General features: G+C 39.0%; 1 protein-coding gene across 1 annotated transcript in view; it reads right to left on the reverse strand.

The window, feature by feature from the left end:
- l3mbtl3 (L3MBTL histone methyl-lysine binding protein 3) overlaps positions 1–20,092 on the reverse strand; it is a 74,217-nt gene that overhangs the window by 33,065 nt on the left and 21,060 nt on the right. Inside the window, exons 12-15 of the mRNA XM_016439788.1 lie at positions 18,940–19,016; positions 15,026–15,111; positions 14,826–14,936; positions 953–1,067 (exon numbers count right to left, since the gene is read on the reverse strand). Coding sequence (XP_016295274.1) covers positions 953–1,067; positions 14,826–14,936; positions 15,026–15,111; positions 18,940–19,016 — 389 coding nt within the window. The remainder of the gene's footprint in view (positions 1–952; positions 1,068–14,825; positions 14,937–15,025; positions 15,112–18,939; positions 19,017–20,092) is intronic.

Below are 20,092 nucleotides of genomic sequence, written 5' to 3' on the forward strand. Positions count from 1 at the left end.
TTTCCCTGGTTTCTCTCTCTTTTCTCACACTTGTTTTGTTTCTCTCTCTCTCTCTCTCTCTCTCTCTCTCTCTCTCTCAGTAAGTCGGTCACATCCTGATGCCAGTTGCTGATTTCTAAACATTGCTATCCGATCTGTTTCCATGGACACAGAGGAAGGGAACGAGAACGAGAAGAAGATTATCAGCAAGACTGACTGGAGAAAAGCTCATTGTTCAACAGCATTTTCCCAGCATCCTTTGGAGCTAATAGAAGATACTGACATGAGAGGAAGAGAGAGGACTGTTAAGACACTTCATCCCTCTTTTATACCCACATCATTCCTTCTCTCTCTACCGGCTACAATTTTCCATGAAATGACGAGGAAAATGGCTGTCATTTAGAGGGTCTGAGGCAGTCTATTTACAGATGATACAGAACGCTGATAGAGTGGCCATTAACTCAACATTTAGGGCTGGGATTATCTGAATCATTATAAAAGCAGCGAGTACTTTCTCTCTCAAAACAAAACAAAACAAAAAACCCTACTGTAAAGACAACTGCGTAAACATATTTGCTCTGCATTATACATACCTAAAAAATCTAATCTTAGTCAGTTTCTTGTTTGGTCGCACAGAAAAATATTTGGAACATATTAAATGAATTCAATAGTGTTAGCGTGTTGCACAATATTAAATAGGTATATAAAAAAAATCATCCATTTTAAGTATATACAAATATTTCATTGATATTTGCAGTACTAAATAAAATATTCTTTCTTTGTGCATTGCCTGTTTTATCCATAAGATGGACATGCTGTCTTAAAATCTGGCCAAAGCCAAGTGTCTTCGAAGGCCTCAAGTGTTGCTGCTTAAGATTTGTAACAGCTGTTCCATCGCGCGCGCCGCCGTGTGCTATTAGCTAATGACTGCCGCGGGAAGGACACTGGTTGTGTGATATCTGTCTGTACTCACTGATGGGCGGCTGCAGTGGGTGTCCGGTTTTGGCGCACCACCCGGCAGGATGAATATCTGGGCTGTCTGCATCGATCCAGTAATCATATTCATCTGTCCAGCCATCAAAATGGATCTAAAAGAGAGCAATGCAGATCACTCTTTTACAATGCAAAAAACAATAAAACTGCGTCCCAAATGATGCACTATACACTTAAAGACTATACATTATATACTTATGGACTATGCAAATATATCTTAAAATCTTTGACATTTAAAGTTCATATTAAAGTTTATTATTCATTCTCGTTTTAAATATAAACCTCGCTGAATTTAGTGAATTTAGCAAATCTCCAGATTTACTAACAGCTTGCACCAGCTCAAACCCTCTTTTGGTGTTAAAAAAAAACTACTGGCAGGATTTACTAAAGTCACACAGTGAAACATTAGTGATGAAAAGGCATGAACACAGTCATTTTTGCGGCTGATCTTACTGCATATGTATTTGTAGTTTTCCTTTCAGGCGCAACATTTTTGGGAAGAGTATTTAAATTAGGGGTGACAAACTCACTTTAGGTTGAGGGGTCGGATCTGAGAAAATGTCACCTTGTGCGGGCCGAATTACTTTTGTTACAATTACATTAATATTAACCAAACTACAATATAATTTACAAGAAAACTAGGAAAACGTTTTTTTTTTTTCCAAAGATGATGCTAAGTTATTTTAGAGGTGTGCAATATTGAAAAAAACTAAATTTGTATAATTACACCATATTTTGCAATAATTAATTACACCATGTTTTGCCAAGTGTGTTTCTGAGATAGTACCTTATTTGGTTTAAGCATGTCATTTACAAATAAATATGAAACTAACACCGCCAGTAGGTGGTGGCAAGTCCCCGTTTTAATGCGTGATTCATTGACTCATTCATTCAAATGATTCGTTCAAAACGGCTGATTTATTTAGAAATGAAGCTAGTGACTGTCTTTATGAATGGGCCACTGAATCATTGAGTAACAAAAAATACTGAATTCATCCAGTAACAAAACACACTGTGTTGATCGAAGACACACAAATGTTCTACTCCTGCTTTGTTAAAAAATATTTTTGTTGGCAAAACAGAGCAAAAACAGACAACTTTGTGTCTATACCGAAACTCACTTAACACTAACATCTTGTTTGTTAAACTGTTGCATAAAATCCATTCATTTGCGATGGCACTGATATTCAGGAAAACAACACTCTTGCTCGTGTCATATTACTTAACTATCATGCCATAAATATAAAATCTCTTACAGGGCATTTTTTGCCTCCATATCTGGTATCTCCATAATACTCCATAATAGTCTCACTATTATAACTGCATTCTAATAGCCTTCAACCCCCAGTGAAAGACTCTCAAGACGTGTTTTTGTTTGTTATTTTGCAAAGTGAGTCACATAATGTCAGCTCGCACATTCTTAAAATAACAATTATGCTATTATAGTTAGGGATGCACCGATACCACTTTTTCCCAGTACTTGCTCGATACCGATACTTTTATTTTTGGTACTTGCCGATACCGAGTAAATTTTTAAAATATTGGTTACAGAAACCAAAAGAGTATGTATAATGTTAGTTGGTTAACTTCATTTATCAAATAGATAGTCAAACCAACATTTATTCAGACACCTTCAACATTTCTCACATTATCACAGTTTATTCGCTATAGTTTAGAAAATGGTAATAAAATATGACAAGAACTCGGAGTTAAACTGTGTCAGAACAAATTCAGCCTGATAATGTCAGATAACTTTGATAGAAAGGTATGTAATACAATAAGCCAAAAATTATTCATACAGCTGTCAATATTTACACAACTATCAATACTTTGTCGGGTGACCCTTAGCCTTAATGACAGCATATAGTCATATTGCACAACTTAAATTTTTTCCCAGACTCGGTCTGAATAATTTTTGGTCCCAAATTTGTATCAATTTTACTGGTAGTCTACTGTATGAAGAATGTTTGGGTATGATTTGTCAGTTTACTTTATTTTGCTATCTTTCACACAGACTGTTAGTTTCACTTTCGCCAGAAAGTCGTGTATTCTTAAGGGTGAAAATAAATTACGTTTATAGTGAATGCCCCAATAAATTGTCTTATATTTACGATTTAGTTTTAATCCAAATGATGCGTGCTAAGTGAGCAGACATCAATAAAGGTCACACAACAGAAGTGAGCTCTCTCTCTCGCTCTCTCTCTCTCCCTACCGTTAAATAACTTGTGCATTTTTTTACTTACCTGTTTTTGACACATCCGACCGAATTACAAACTTTCCAGTGATGTCTGTGAGAAAGGTATATTCACTTGACAAGCACGCGCATCTGCGCCGCCGCGCGCTCAATCCACTCAGCGTGATTTGCTTACCAGCACGCGCACATCAGCTATACAGGCGTTAATACTGAATGTTTTATATTCATTGCATACATATACTTCGTAGACATCTTTAATCTCTAATAAATCCATTCTGCTGTCTGTCGTCGATGTTTTTTGTCTGAATATGGCGCTTATCACATGCTGTGTGGTATCGGCGTTTGGTATCGGGGCATTTTAACGAGTACGAGTACGAGTACAGGAGACCAGTATCGGGCCCGATACCAATACCAGTATCGGTATCGGTGCATCCCTAATTATATTAGATGATAAATATCGCATACTTTTCAATCCTAAACTGCCCAGTGCCTCTCATAGTGTCGTTTAATATTGCACTTTTACCACAGCCACGGGTTGTGATTAAACGGTCAGTTTCTGTAAGATGACCTTACAGAATATCTTTCTTTGCATTTCTCCTTAAATATCTGTCCTTCCAAGTCAAATTTATAACGTGCATGTGTGTTAAGTGTCCCGAGGCGTAATATCAACACACACAAAAAATAGCAATTTGTTTAAGTTAAAAATAAAATATTGTAGCGAATATACTTTATTTAATTTTCAAAATAATGTATTAATTATTCTTTTATATTTTTGTTCAAATCATCCCACAGGCCGGATTGGACACCTGTTAGCCGCATTCAGCCTGCGGGCTGTATGTGTGATACCCCTGAATTAAATGAATCATACAAAGTGATTTACTAAGGTTTGTGGTAGTAAATTTACTAGTATCTTAGCTATTATTTAACGCCCCAAAAAAAAACACTTTGTAACCCATTGCCATTGGTAGATTATGGTGGTCATTATGGATGTGATCAGGCTGCATCTGTGTAATGTGCGCATTGTCAGCAGCAGAACTTTCCACTCCCATCGGCGCGTTTATGGCATTGTGCTCTCACATTAATTTGCCGTTTAGTAAACCTGGCCCACATTGTGGCATCTGATGGAAAAACATGGGTGGTGTGGTATAGTGGTTTAGCACTGTAACTGGTGGCTGGTTTGGTCCGCACATGAACAACTTGTCAATGTTGTGATATTAGATGATAAATATCGCATACTTTTCAATCCTAAACTGCCCAGTGCCTCTCATAGTGTCGTTTAATATTGCACTTTTACCACAGCCACGGGTTGTGATTAAACGGTCAGTTTCTGTAAGATGACCTTACAGAATATCTTTCTTTGCATTTCTCCTTAAATATCTGTCCTTCCAAGTCAAATTTATAACGTGCATGTGTGTTAAGTGTCCCGAGGCGTAATATCAACACACACAAAAAATAGCAATTTGTTTAAGTTAAAAATAAAATATTGTAGCGAATATACTTTATTTAATTTTCAAAATAATGTATTAATTATTCTTTTATATTTTTGTTCAAATCATCCCACAGGCCGGATTGGACACCTGTTAGCCGCATTCAGCCTGCGGGCTGTATGTGTGATACCCCTGAATTAAATGAATCATACAAAGTGATTTACTAAGGTTTGTGGTAGTAAATTTACTAGTATCTTAGCTATTATTTAACGCCCCAAAAAAAAACACTTTGTAACCCATTGCCATTGGTAGATTATGGTGGTCATTATGGATGTGATCAGGCTGCATCTGTGTAATGTGCGCATTGTCAGCAGCAGAACTTTCCACTCCCATCGGCGCGTTTATGGCATTGTGCTCTCACATTAATTTGCCGTTTAGTAAACCTGGCCCACATTGTGGCATCTGATGGAAAAACATGGGTGGTGTGGTATAGTGGTTTAGCACTGTAACTGGTGGCTGGTTTGGTCCGCACATGAACAACTTGTCAATGTTGTGCTCTTAATCAAGACTCTTGCTCCAAGAAGAATTGTTGCTGCAGGGTTTCTCTGGTGACACTGCATGAACGTCACTACAAATCCTAACGGAGCTGGTTGTGTGGCAAAAAATAGAGATTTTATTCTTACATAAGGTGCAAAACACCCTGCCACACTTCAGATGAAACCAGGAACAGCATGGCTACTAGTATTTCAAGGTCCCTTGAGAAGATTATCTTCATATTGCAATGCACATCTCTAGAGATGTTAACATTCAAACTGGAATCTTAAAGAAACGTTGGCAGCGATCAGACGGCTGGCAGAGTGTTTCAGTCATATTGTGTTTCAGACTTCCTGAACTCTTTGAAAAGAGCTGCTGCAATCACAACAATGAGAAGAAAAGAGCAACGGCCCTTAAATGACAGCCTGTCTCCAGGACTTCGATAAAACGGGCTCTTGGGAAATCAGCCAGACTGCAGGAACAGGGACGGACTAAAAAGGCGAGCCGTGTTTTTAGTGGTGTTCACAGCACAGCTGACAGTCATTATGTGGAGGCTGAGTAGACTGGCTTTGTGCCGCCCATCCAGACCAGACTGGCTTTTGTGATTCACTGCGTGATAGTTTGAGATAAAGAAATGTTTCATTTGCATTCTTATCATCAGTCTCGCTCTCTTTTAATCTCTTTCCAGTTTGCATGCGTCCATCCATGACTACATCCATTTATCATCTCTCTCATCTCGTTTTCCCATAGCTTCGTTCACAATCAGTGTAATTGTAGCATAATTGATGTAATGATACTGATCCTTTTTCCGTTCTATTTCCACAAAGGATTTGACATGTGAATCCATAACTTGTAGTGTAAAAGTTTACTTTTTGTCAAGTTACATTATAAAAGAAATCGAACTCAAAAACTATTTTACACTTCATCAAGTTCCAAAAACATGAATGATAGCTTTTCCCTTGGTGCTTCTTCATTATTCGTCTTCAAATTGTTACATATGTATCATGTATAAAACTAGCCAGAGTCACGTGATACAACACAAATAACAAAATATACATATATCAAAAACAAAATCACTCTTAAGATAAAGATACATCTTACAAAATTCTTAATGTAATTTATGGCTCTATCAATTGATACACTAGTATATTTTTTTTTATTATATATATATATTTTTTTTTATATTTTCTTTTAGTCATTTTGTTTTGTGTTTTCATAATTTTTTTTTTCAAGGTCTATATAGTTTTTCTCCCGGTTTCACAGACAAGGCTTAAGCCTAGTCCCAGACTAAAGTGCATGTCTGAGCGGTTTTAACTGAAAGAAACGCATATCAGTGCCATTGTTTTGTCTCAAGATGCACACCAGTAATGTTTTTTTCTTCTTCTAAGGAACGTTTATAGAAGATACTTAAATGTCCTAATTGAATTATGGCCTAAACCTGGTTTAGTCTAAGACCTGACTGAGAAACCAGGCCTTTAAGTTTTAGTTTTCAGTTGTAATTATTTTAGTACTTAGTAGGGCTGCACAATTAATCGAATTTCTAATCGCGATTACAATTATGGATGCCATTACGTAATCGTTCAAAGCGGCAATTAATCGTTCAAAGTCCACTTACAGTGGGTACGGAAAGTATTCAGACCCCCTTCAATTTTTCACTCTTTGTTATATTGCAGCCATTTGCTAAAATCGTTTAAGTTAATTTTTTTTCCTCATTAATGTACACACAGCACCCCATATTGACAGAAAAACACAGAATCGTTGACATTTTTGCAGATTTATTAAAAAAGAAAAACTGAAATATCACATGGTCCTAAGTATTCAGACCCTTTGCTCAGTATTTAGTAGAAGCACCCTTTTGATCTAATACAGCCATGAGTCTTTTTGGGAAAGATGCAACAAGTTTTTCACACCTGGATTTGGGGATCCTCTGCCATTCCTCCTTGCAGATCCTCTCCAGTTCTGTCAGGTTGGATGGTAAACGTTGGTGGACAGCCATTTTTAGGTCTCTCCAGAGATGCTCAATTGGGTTTAAGTCAGGGCTCTGGCTGGGCCATTCAAGAACAGTCACAGAGTTGTTGTGAAGCCACTCCTTCGTTATTTTAGCTGTGTGCTTAGGGTCATTGTCTTGTTGGAAGGTAAACCTTCGGCCAGGTCTGAGGTCCTGAGCACTCTGGAGGTTTTCGTCCAGGATATCCCTGTTGCTGCCACCACCATGCTTCACTGTTGGGATTGTATTGGACAGGTGATGAGCAGTGCCTGTTTTTCTCCACACATACCGCTTAGAATTAATGCCAAAAAGTTCTATCTTGGTCTCATTAGACCAGAGAATCTTATTTCTCACCGTCTTGGAGTCCTTCAGGTGTTTTTTTAGCAAACTCCATGCGGGCTTTCATTTGTCTTGCACTGAGGAGAGGCTTCCTTCGGGCCACTCTGCCATAAAGCCCCGATTGGTGGAGGGCTGCAGTGATGGTTGTCTTTCTACAACTTTCTCCCATCTCCTGACTGCATCTCTGGAGCTCAGCCACAATGTTCTTTGGGTTCTTCTTTACCTCTCTCTCCAAGGCTCTTCTCCCCCGATAGCTCAGTTTGGCCGGACGGCCAGCTCTAGGAAGGGTTCTGGTCGTCCCAAACGTCTTCCATTTAAGGATTATGGAGGCCACTGTGCTCTTAGGAACCTTAAGTGCAGCAGAAATTTTTTTGTAACCTTGGCCAGATCTGTGCCTTGCCACAATTCTGTCTCTGAGCTCTTCAGGCAGTTCCTTTGACCTCATGATTCTCATTTGCTCTGACATGCACTGTGAGCTGTAAGGTCTTATATAGACAGGTGTGTGGCTTTCCTAATCAAGTCCAATCAGTATAATCAAACACAGCTGGACTCAAATGAAGGTGTAGAACCATCTCAAGGATGATCAGAAGAAATGGACAGCACCTGAGTTAAATATATGAGTGTCACAGCAAAGGGTCTGAATACTTAGGACCATGTGATATTTCAGTTTTTATTTTTTAATAAATCTGCAAAAATGTCAACAATTCTGTGTTTTTCTGTCAATATGGGGTGCTGTGTGTACATTAATGAGGAAAAAAAATTAACTTAAATGATTTTAGCAAATGGCTGCAATATAACAAAGAGTGAAAAATTGAAGGGGGTCTGAATACTTTCCGTACCCACTGTATGTTATTCTGCACGCTTAAGATGTTTTTTTCTTTCTACATGTTATCTTAAGGGTTTTTCCATTGTTTTAGTTTTAGTTTTAATATAACATTATAATACCATTCATATTTTTACTTTTTTTATAATTTAAAGAAGCCGATGTAAACCAATCCGATGTATATTTGACATTTGAGGCTTAATACTATAGAAAAGCACTAAAGTTTTTTTCAGCTTGTTTATTTTCATATAAAAATATGGCATGCAGTTGCATCAAACAATGGTATAAAAATCATTCAATGTAAAATGTGATCATCGTAATTAATAATCTCAATTACAATTTCAAGGGAATAATCGACAATTATGATTTTTGTCATAATCGTGCAGTCCTAGTACTTAGTACGAAAACTACCAACTAACTGAATTTTTTTTTTAAATTGTACTTTATTTCAGTTAACGTTATTTTATTTCACATAATGTTTTTTTTGTTGTTGTTGTCTTTTTTTGTTTTAGTTAATGATAATAGCTCTGATTCACTTTTTACTTTTTTTGTACATTTTGTTGCTCAAGATCTACTGATTCTGTGTTGTTCAATGGTGATTTTAAACTTAAGACTTCCAAAACGTCTCGGTTATGTATGTAACCCTCATTCCCTGATGGAGGGAATGGAGATGTTAAGTTGTGACGACATTAGGAGTCTTACTTGGGAGCCCCAATCACCTCTAAGTTTAAGAGAAACGGACAATGAGTATTGAGCGAATGGATTTTGCATGCATACGGTTATATAAAGCGTCGGTGTGCATCCACTCATTCAGGTTTATGCTGAGGAGTCGAGATGTGTCCCAGCATTCAGCGCGTGGTTCAGAGTTGTGGAAAGAGGACATAATGTCTCTGTTCCCTCTATCAGGGAACGAGGGTTAAGTATGTTACAGAGACGTTACCTATCTGTCGGTCACTATGAGTTATGTTGTGACAACATTAGGGGTCCCTATGGAAAGCACCACTAACACTGAACACCGTTACAACTTGTTCCACTGCAAATGTTGACAAGCTGTGGCGTGTCAAGGCAAATGCAAACGCATAAGTCGTAACCTTCCCAATGCCCCAGCTCAAATTCATGGACCTTGGTACCGAGAGAGGCCAATGGTGAGTACATCGCTGCTGGAGGTCTCTGAGGTAGGTCCTACCTGGGAGTAGGGATGGAGCTACTACCAACAGAGATGGACAGAGCGGAATCTGCCCAGGGGAAGACACGGGTTTACCATGAGGGAAACCCTACCATGGAAGAATACACATATGGGATTACCCGCAGGGAATCACACAAATGGGACACCTAGCCCAGTACTGGGGCTGACCGGAGCTCCAGGCATGCTAACACAAGTACTGGGCCTGGCATCAGACTCCTCCGCCGAGTCTGACTGCCGCCGTGCGCAGCTCCTGCATCAACCTCAGGTCAGTACCACCCTTGTGCATCTGTTTGAGTGCCTTGGCTTGGTAAACTTGCAGGATCACCATGGCTTGGCCCGCAGCACTGTAAGCTTTGGCAGCAAGAGCTGACGTTGGCTTACAGGCTTTGGACGGGAGGTGCGGATTTTTTTGCGGGCACAGATGCACCACAACTGCTCTCTCTGCCAGGGTAATGTCAACGTACCCCCTGGCTGCCCCGCCATCGAGGGTAGTGAGGACGGAGGAGATCGACGAGCAGTGTTGGGGGTAATGCATTACAAGTAACGCGAGTTACGTAATCCGATTACTTTTTTCAAGTAACTAGTAAAGTAACGCATTACTTTTTAATTTACAAGAGAATATCTGAGTTACTTTTTCAAATAAGTAATGTAAGTTACTTTTTTTTTTTTTATTTATTGATTGACAGCTCTCCTGTCCCCATGTTGAGAGAAATCAGAAGATGTTACTGTAGTTCTAAAATAAATATGAATATGCATTAATTCATCTTACTTACAAAAAAAACCTACAAAAAAAAAAACAGATTCAGTATTCCTCAAAATGAATAAAAATAATGCAACTCAGAATATGATGCAAACATGCAATAATTAAATGTTAAACAACACAAATATCCTTTATGTATTTAATCCCATTCTATTAACCAATGTCTTTGCTTCTGACCTTCGATGATCCAGTTCAACCGTACTAATAAGCAAAAATTATTCTAGACAAACATTTGTGTGTCTTTTTTTATTGCTGAAGTGTGTTAAAATTTCTTCTTCTGCATTCTACTGTACGGACGTAAATTTACTTTCCCTTCAGCCTGAGGCTTATTCATTTCACTTTTGGTGTGAAAAGGCTTTTATATTTGCCAAAAATATAACTTTTTTATTTTAAAAACAAACAAGCAAGCCCTGTCCAGATTTAAAAAGTAACGCAAAACTAACGTAACGCATTGCTTTCCATAAAAAGTAACTAAGTAACGTAATTAGTTACTTTTTTATGGAGTAACGCAATATTGTAATGCATTACTTTTAAAAGTAACTTTCCCCAACACTGTCGACGAGTGGCTTCTGGCCATAAAAGAGGCCTTCCACGACTTCGTGACCTCCTCATGCACCTCCGGGAAGAAAGGAACCGGGGCAGAACGTGGTTGTGAGCTGCGCTCTGTGCCGAGAAACCAACCGTCTAGCCACGAGCGCTCAGGGCTGGGCGGTGTGTTCACCTCCAACCCAATGCTCATGGCTGCCCGGGCAAGTATGGCCGTCAACTCTAGGTTGGCGAGGGGTTGGCCGCCGAATCTTCACCCTCAGAGAACGATAGCCCATCCCCTGATGCTGCTATCGACATCTGATCCTCTGGCGGAGCCCAGAATGAAACGCTGGGAGCGCCATGTGATGGGCCAGTGGAATAATCCGGAAGCTGTACAGGACAGGCGCTGCATGAGGAGTAGGAGGTCCGTGGGGACTGGCCCGGCGGATTTGCTCCTACTGTAATCCTCAAATCTCCCAGAGCACTGTGCTGTGCAGAAGAACCACGATGGGTAGTGACAGAGGGGTCTCCTCCTTTCCTCAGAAAACCAACCACAACCAAGAGGACACGGACAGAGTGGCATCTTGGAAAAGACACAGACCGTCCGTGATTTGCTTTTTAGAGGAAACTGCTCTTTTAGTTGAAGCGCCCAGGGGAATCGCTGAAGCAGAGACACCGTTGTTTGCGCCGTCATGCCAACCAAGGACAACCCTCTTCACTACTCCAAGGTAAATGGTTTTGTGGATTGCTCTTTACGCAACCACTCAGCTCCAAAGCAAAAATCTGAATGAGTGGATGCACGCCACCGCCTTAGATACCCGTATGTATGGGGGAGTGGCTTGGCATGCAAAATCCACTCGCCAATTCTCATTGGTCGTTTCTCTTAAACTCTCTTAAACTCAGAGTTGATTGGTGCTCCCAAGTAAAACCCCTAATGTCATCATAACTCGTAGAGACCGACAGATAGGGAACAATTGTCATTAGGCTACATTCTATGCAATTTAAGGTTTTCATAAAGCCAACTTCTAATTTTTATAAAGTTATGGATTTTTGATTTTTTAAAATACTACCAAATAAACTACTCCACAGATACCCTGTAAACACGTTTGAGTTGAACAGGCAAAAAAAATCAAACCCTTTTGTCTCTGTCCTGTGGGATAGTCGAGTGCGTTGCAGAGAACCATCAAAGACCTGGACATAAAGGTCTTTTTCCTCCAAGTCAATTACAACTGCTTCAGGAAATATTGATGGGGGATTTTAAAACGCTGTGGGAATCCAACAAATCCATCCAGTGCATGGCACTGAGCTCCGGTGAATGTCAGCGAACAGAGGTGATGAGAGAGAGCAGCACTGGAGGTGGAGGTCGTGCACTATACGGCTCTAACACATGAACAAGACGGACACGTGTAAAGCATTGATTGGGTGTTTAAGAGAGAGACTGAAGGACATCTGTAGAGGATCACGAATGACGGCTGAGCAGACAGACAGTGTGAGCGTGAGAGGAGGGAGATCTGACAGCGCTCCGTATGAGTGTGAGACAGACAGCGACATCTGTTATTTCTCTCGGTCTGTGTAAATGATGTGTGTGGATTCTGCTGCCCTCTTGGATCCAACATGTGTAATTACAGTCAAATGATTACGATACATTTGACACCCCAGACGGCATGAACGCAGACTGCTGCGCATTGCACTAAAAAATGACTAAAGGATACCCTGACCAAAATCGCCTTTCACTTTGCTTTGTGCAAGATCTGGGAATGAGGCCTGTTGGTTGATAGTAGGTCATTCTAATCAACTGCTGCGTAATGTCTACATACCCACTGGTGGTCCACACATTGGTCATGACTCAACATTGTTGCATTGCCAACAATCGTTAATGTTGCCTCAAACCACCAACTCTCATTAAAAATGAAAGTCTTCAAGTCGCTTTGCTGCTCACTCAGTGTGAACAGCTGTGAATGCTTGGCCTTTTCAATCTCTAATATAAACTGAGTCTTGCTCTGTCTTTCCGTTTTGGAAAACACTGCAGTTTCAAATATATAATCCAATAAAGCTTATATAATACAATTAACATCAAACATGTGAAACATGAGCTAAATGCATACACTGAACTGAAACTTTCAGCACTGCTTTTGAAAGCAAAGGAGTGATGACAGAAAACTGCAAGAATCTGCATTAGAATGGCTTTGGTACAAACTCCACACATTACACGCATCCATGTGCATGAAGAGTAGAGGTTAATCAGCTGGAAGACTGACAGATCATGTTCCAAATAAGATTTCTATATGGAGCAGAGCTTTCCTGCAGCCCACACGAAGGGAAGCACAGATGAGTCATTCTGATCGCTTCTAAACTCCCAAACAGACGGCTGAGAGATCAGATGCTGTCATGGGATCACCGTCAGCTGAATCAGCACTGCATCACTGGATGTTCACTGACAATTAAAGTGATAACAGAAATCAGTGATGAAATGCTTTGATCCAAAGTGGATTTCATGAATACATAAGCAAGAAGCAGATCATACTCCGTCTCTATATAGGACACATTTTGTAAAAAATGTGTGTGAGATGTTTAATGCATGTGAAGCAATGATGAATAAAATCAAAATGTCTTTTAAAATTAGCTCCATATTTTCACCATATCATACTATATGAGCCATAAAAGCCTGATGTGCAAATGCGGGACGGTCCCGAAATTGGGAGCTTTGTCCCGCATCCTGCAATATGTAAGCAGTGTCCTGCATTTCAATTATGTTTGTATTATTTTCTTTCTTCCTTTAATTTACAATCCACAATAAGAAATATCATAATAAAAAATGTGATTGTCATTTAAAAATCCATTTGCGCAGCCGTCATGTTGTAGCCAGAGTGGGGAAAATAACCAACCAACGCATTCACAGAGAGGATTTATTTCCACTGATGACGACTGGACGGAGCAAAGGATTCAGTGTGGACCTCATCAAAAGTCTTTAAATACAGCTACACCAGCCAGGACTTCAGCTAGACGCATACTGGATAAGAACATCCTGATCGAAGCTGCCAGATCCAATAAAAAAATACAAGATCAAGATGCACTGAATCCAGTAAAATGCTAATCTTTTATTTTTTATTATTTATGTTCCTAAAATAAAGGAACATAGTCACTACTTAAGGAAATTTATTTTAGCATAAAATGTGATTTTTACTCACTAGCCTGTTACCAGAGGTGTAAAAAGTACCTGAAAATCATACTTGAGTAAAAGTACAGATACCTTACACTGAAAATGACTCCATTACAAGTTACCAATTCCAATATTTCACTCACACTAAATGAAGGCTCAAAGATGCACTAGTCCTGAACACCTAAGAGAAAAGCCAGTGAAAAACAAGAAACAGCTGATTTGTGAGGAGAGCAATCACATGTTTATTTTCTAAAATCAAAATAAAACCGAACACCTCAAAACTGCAATAAATGAAGGTCGACACAACAGCCTCTTAAACGTCTACAAACACTGAAGTCTGAGTTTAGCTCAAAAAGAGCATAAGTAAAGCAGTACCCTTCAAGAAGGTCTCAGCCATGTCCTCATCTCATAAATGAAACGCCTGCGATTCATAACTAGCTGCTAACGCACTCACATTCATGTAAAGCAGCCGTGTTGACAAGTTTGGGTGAGTAAGAGCAAAAGATTCTTACAGTAACTAATTACATTTACTCAAATACATTACACTGCCTGTTACTCAGTTTATTATACTGAGTAGACTGAATAGGTCCTTTAGAGTGAATTACATTGCATCAATTGAACCTGTGCAAACTGAGTGCCAGTCACAGAGCTGATGATTTAAAGCATGTTTTTAAATTTATCCTACTGTCTTGCAACAGAGAAATAACCAAGTGGCCACCCTAGATAGGCCTATAACAACATAAAACACATTTTTTCTTAATGTTTTGTCTACAGGTTCAATAAACCTGTTTTTTTTTTTTTGACTATTATTTCATACATCAGGCTTTTAAAACAAGGTCAACCAGCCGACCGGTCTGGAGCAACATGGAAATACACGCTGAGCCAGCATTATGTGTGCAAAATATAGTTTCTCACCCGCAGTCGATGGTCATCTGTATCAACCACTGTGGCCACTCGGATCAGAGCAGGATTCCTCTTGTCGACCACCTCCAACTTCATATTGAGCTGGAAACTGTGAGGAGGTTTCTGCAGAGAGAGGCCGAGAGAGGCTTGTTCAGGCACCTCGGGTCTCTCAGAGGACCTGCAGATGTTTGGCAAGAAGCACATGCACTCACCACTTTGAAGGCTCGAGCAGGAGCTGGTAATGAGCTGGTCTCTGCCAAGTATTTCTCCCAGGAGAAGTTCTTCACATCAGGGTATCCTACAGCACAGAGAGAGTGAGGTTTGAGGGACTGATGAAAACATGATATTTCCCAGTGCTCACTGGTTTTTATGGTGTATTATGAGATAATTTTGAAAATGGGACAATCCTAAAAGTGGGCTTTGAGGCTGGTCCGCTACCTGCTGAACTAGAGACAACATTAAACATTGTTACAAATAAATAAATAAATACAAACTAATGGACATCTTTTATAAGAGAATGAACTACTCGCTTCGTCCCATGAAACATTAGGAATGACATAATCAAATCAGAAATTATGTTAAATACAACAGAGTTCATGCAAGTTTTACGAACGTAAATTTAAGACTTTTTAAAGCCATATAAAAGACCAATTAAAGAAAATGTAAGCAATAAATTAACGGGAACACAATATGTCAATATGGTCTCTAAATGTAGATGTCTAAGCAGCACACAATAATTTTTAGCAAGACTTCAAAGCTTGAAAATACAACTTCCAACCAATCTACATTACTTTTTAATTCATTTTACACACACACACACACACACACACACACACACACACACACACACACACACACACAAAAGCTGGAAATGAAGTGAATTTATGATTAAAAAGGGTAAATATTTGCCAGTGGGCTTAGAAAAATCAACTTAATGTTTTTTAATGTTTTTTTACCCCACAGATAGATATTTGTTCTTGTTTTAAGCATAAATTCACTTAATTTTGTTCAGAAAACAAGACTTCGTATCTTTACTTTGCATCTCAAGTAAATGTATCTTGATTTGAGGATGTTTCAATATTTGTAATGAAAAATAAAACAAAAATACTGACAAAGATATTAATTTTTTTGCAGCGCAAGCAACATTTAATGCCATTAATCTACGAATTTAAGACTTTCTGCTCCGATTTAAGACTTTTTAAGGCCTTCATTTGTGGAAGGGTGAATTAAGACCCGCAGAAACCCTGATTCAACAACTGACTTGCAGAGGACTGTGTGATAAAGAACTATATACAATATGTCCTTGTGATTTTCCTGGTGCAGAGTTACTAATATACATCTGAATCCCCAGCAGAAGTCTGAAGTCAGGTCAGCATAAACACACGCCATCCTCTAGACCAGTGTTTCTCAACCGGGGGTACGCGTACCCCTAGTGGTCCATCACATAATTGCAGGGGGTCCGTAGAATTATTAAAAAAATTTTTTTTTATTATTATAACCATGAACTGATATATACATGCATGTATATACATGCATGTTTTTATAATATATCTGTTCTAGATTCAATGTAAACACTATGCTTTGGCAATACATTGTAACAATTGGCATGCCATTAAAGCACTAATTGAATTAAATTTAATTGAGAGAGAGAGAGAGAGAGATAGGTGACAGCTTCAGCAGAACTAAGGGTGTGTGAATACCTGGGTCTGTCTTTCTTCAGTTCAATATAATCATGAAAAAATCAGTTTGCCATCAGTTGTGAGAAGATGAAAGCGATATCTGTGTCGTTGTATCCTTTCAGTATTTAAGGGGATTTCCCACGACTGTCATCAGCGCTGTTCAGTACACTGAATCAATGGCATTGTTCTCTATGAAGTGAAATATCAGCTTCACTGTAACCCATGCGATGCGTTGATTGTTGACTGAGCCTTGTAAACTGGCACTCAAAGTAAATTAATGTGAACACCTTCTTTCATTCATGAATAAATCAGCATTTTTAAGTGTATCCCTTGAATGAATGTTTTTTTAATGATGACTCACTCGTAAAAGTCAATCCATTGCCGCCACCTGCTGGTGTAACAATGCCTGACAGCCCAGCGCTGATACTGAAACATCACTATATAGTCAGTGGCATAAAATGGTCATAAAATGACAATAATATTGTTTCTCGCAGTTATTTCTAGGGCAATATATCGATAAATTAAAAAAAATAGTTAACAAGACCAGCCTATGGACAGGTGGCTTGATAGGCCATCTATCAGTGGACCTGACACCAGAAGAGCTAAGAAAAATGGACAACACAAAAACATGTCAATATCAATGGGGGGCGGGGATCCATGAGGTTGGTTTGAGATATTATGGGGGTCCAGTACTCAAAAAAGGTTGAGAACCACTGCTCTAGACCACGTCCTCATACTGAAGTCCCTCTGAAGATGCTTTGAAGCTAGTCTGCATTTCAGCTGGAATGATGGCTTTCACATGCTAAGATCTAAACCAGCACAAAAACCTAACGTCTTACTGCATATTATCGGAGATCCACAATTAATGAGCTTCAAAAATACAACACACAGACCTGAACTTTCCTTCTTCCATTCACAAGCTCTTTCTAACATAGGAATAGGCTACTTCTAAAGCAGGCAATTGCATAATAGTGTTTTGAAAATCTGTTTTTTTTTTTTACATTTTTCAAAAAAATGATATTTGTGTTGACGTGTTGCATCACCTGGAGGGGTGGTGAGGGTCCTGCCGTTCTCTTGACTCCAGCTAACCGGATGGATATAAGGACTCGTTGCATCACACCTACGGAAAAGAAGAAATACACAAATGCAATTTAATGCAACTGGCAAAATAATCTATTTCATGCATTTCATGCAATGTTTCAAAAACCCTGAATCCATTTCCCCCCTTAAAATTTAGCTCTTTAAAATTACATTTTGAAAAAAAAAAGTATTTCTTATCTTGTCTGGGACAGACAATGCATGCATTAAAATACAATGAAATACACACAAATTAACACGGTTTTGCAATCCATCTGCGCTAGTCGGTGACAATCCAAAAAATGGTGCACACATCTGACAGTCACAGACAGAAGGGAAAAACTATTCTGATAAATCAGAACCAAATAATCATGTGCAGGTAAGACACAAACAAAAACTCATCAACTTTTAAAAGGGAAGCGAAATTTATCTTTCATCGTTTGACTGTCTACATTAATTGTACGCATCATAATTACTTCTTTTCCTGTGGTTTATTGTCTCCCAAAAGCATGAAAGCATCAAAATTCAATCAAACTCTCAAAAATGTTGTATTTTGTTATGTTTCCACAGGCAATGTTAATACATTTCAATATTGGATTTTAAGGACATTTTGATTGTTTTAGTAGGATAAACATTTGTGGAGCTGTGTTGGGTCTCTACTTGACCCTGAAGCAAAACTAGTTGAGAATGAGTGATCTAACAATCATTTCAGCAGTGCTGGACTAAAGCTGACCAGCCCCAGATTGCTCGTAACCCACAACATCTGATGCGTTTCTGATGATAAGATGGCTAAAACAGAATTATGTACTGAAACAGGCACCAATTCTCCTGAACTCCTGAAATAATTTGTTTGAATGAAGTGAAACAAATGTGGTGATGAGATGTTCAGGAGGCGCTGTGGCTCAATGCACAGAGCTGTACCAGAAGAGCTAAGAAAAATGGACAACACAAAAACATGTCAATATCAATGGGGGGCGGGGATCCATGAGGTTGGTTTGAGATATTATGGGGGTCCAGTACTCAAAAAAGGTTGAGAACCACTGCTCTAGACCACGTCCTCATACTGAAGTCCCTCTGAAGATGCTTTGAAGCTAGTCTGCATTTCAGCTGGAATGATGGCTTTCACATGCTAAGATCTAAACCAGCACAAAAACCTAACGTCTTACTGCATATTATCGGAGATCCACAATTAATGAGCTTCAAAAATACAACACACAGACCTGAACTTTCCTTCTTCCATTCACAAGCTCTTTCTAACATAGGAATAGGCTACTTCTAAAGCAGGCAATTGCATAATAGTGTTTTGAAAATCTGTTTTTTTTTTTTACATTTTTCAAAAAAATGATATTTGTGTTGACGTGTTGCATCACCTGGAGGGGTGGTGAGGGTCCTGCCGTTCTCTTGACTCCAGCTAACCGGATGGATATAAGGACTCGTTGCATCACACCTACGGAAAAGAAGAAATACACAAATGCAATTTAATGCAACTGGCAAAATAATCTATTTCATGCATTTCATGCAATGTTTCAAAAACCCTGAATCCATTTCCCCCCTTAAAATTTAGCTCTTTAAAATTACATTTTGAAAAAAAAAAGTATTTCTTATCTTGTCTGGGACAGACAATGCATGCATTAAAATACAATGAAATACACACAAATTAACACGGTTTTGCAATCCATCTGCGCTAGTCGGTGACAATCCAAAAAATGGTGCACACATCTGACAGTCACAGACAGAAGGGAAAAACTATTCTGATAAATCAGAACCAAATAATCATGTGCAGGTAAGACACAAACAAAAACTCATCAACTTTTAAAAGGGAAGCGAAATTTATCTTTCATCGTTTGACTGTCTACATTAATTGTACGCATCATAATTACTTCTTTTCCTGTGGTTTATTGTCTCCCAAAAGCATGAAAGCATCAAAATTCAATCAAACTCTCAAAAATGTTGTATTTTGTTATGTTTCCACAGGCAATGTTAATACATTTCAATATTGGATTTTAAGGACATTTTGATTGTTTTAGTAGGATAAACATTTGTGGAGCTGTGTTGGGTCTCTACTTGACCCTGAAGCAAAACTAGTTGAGAATGAGTGATCTAACAATCATTTCAGCAGTGCTGGACTAAAGCTGACCAGCCCCAGATTGCTCGTAACCCACAACATCTGATGCGTTTCTGATGATAAGATGGCTAAAACAGAATTATGTACTGAAACAGGCACCAATTCTCCTGAACTCCTGAAATAATTTGTTTGAATGAAGTGAAACAAATGTGGTGATGAGATGTTCAGGAGGCGCTGTGGCTCAATGCACAGAGCTGTCAGATGTGATGGCGTGATTTGAGCTGAAGACACTGTCTGTGTGTGTGTGTGTGTGTGTACTCATCCTTCTCCTCCTGAGTAATTGATGAGCAGTTAAAAGCATTCTGTCTGCTCTCCACACACACACACGACACACACACACACACACACACACACACACACACACACACACACACACACACACACACACCACACACAGA

The sequence above is a fragment of the Sinocyclocheilus anshuiensis genome, unplaced genomic scaffold, assembly GCF_001515605.1.
Source record: "Sinocyclocheilus anshuiensis isolate Anshui unplaced genomic scaffold, SAMN03320099.WGS_v1.1 scaffold1518, whole genome shotgun sequence".
Lineage (NCBI taxonomy): Eukaryota > Metazoa > Chordata > Actinopteri > Cypriniformes > Cyprinidae > Sinocyclocheilus > Sinocyclocheilus anshuiensis.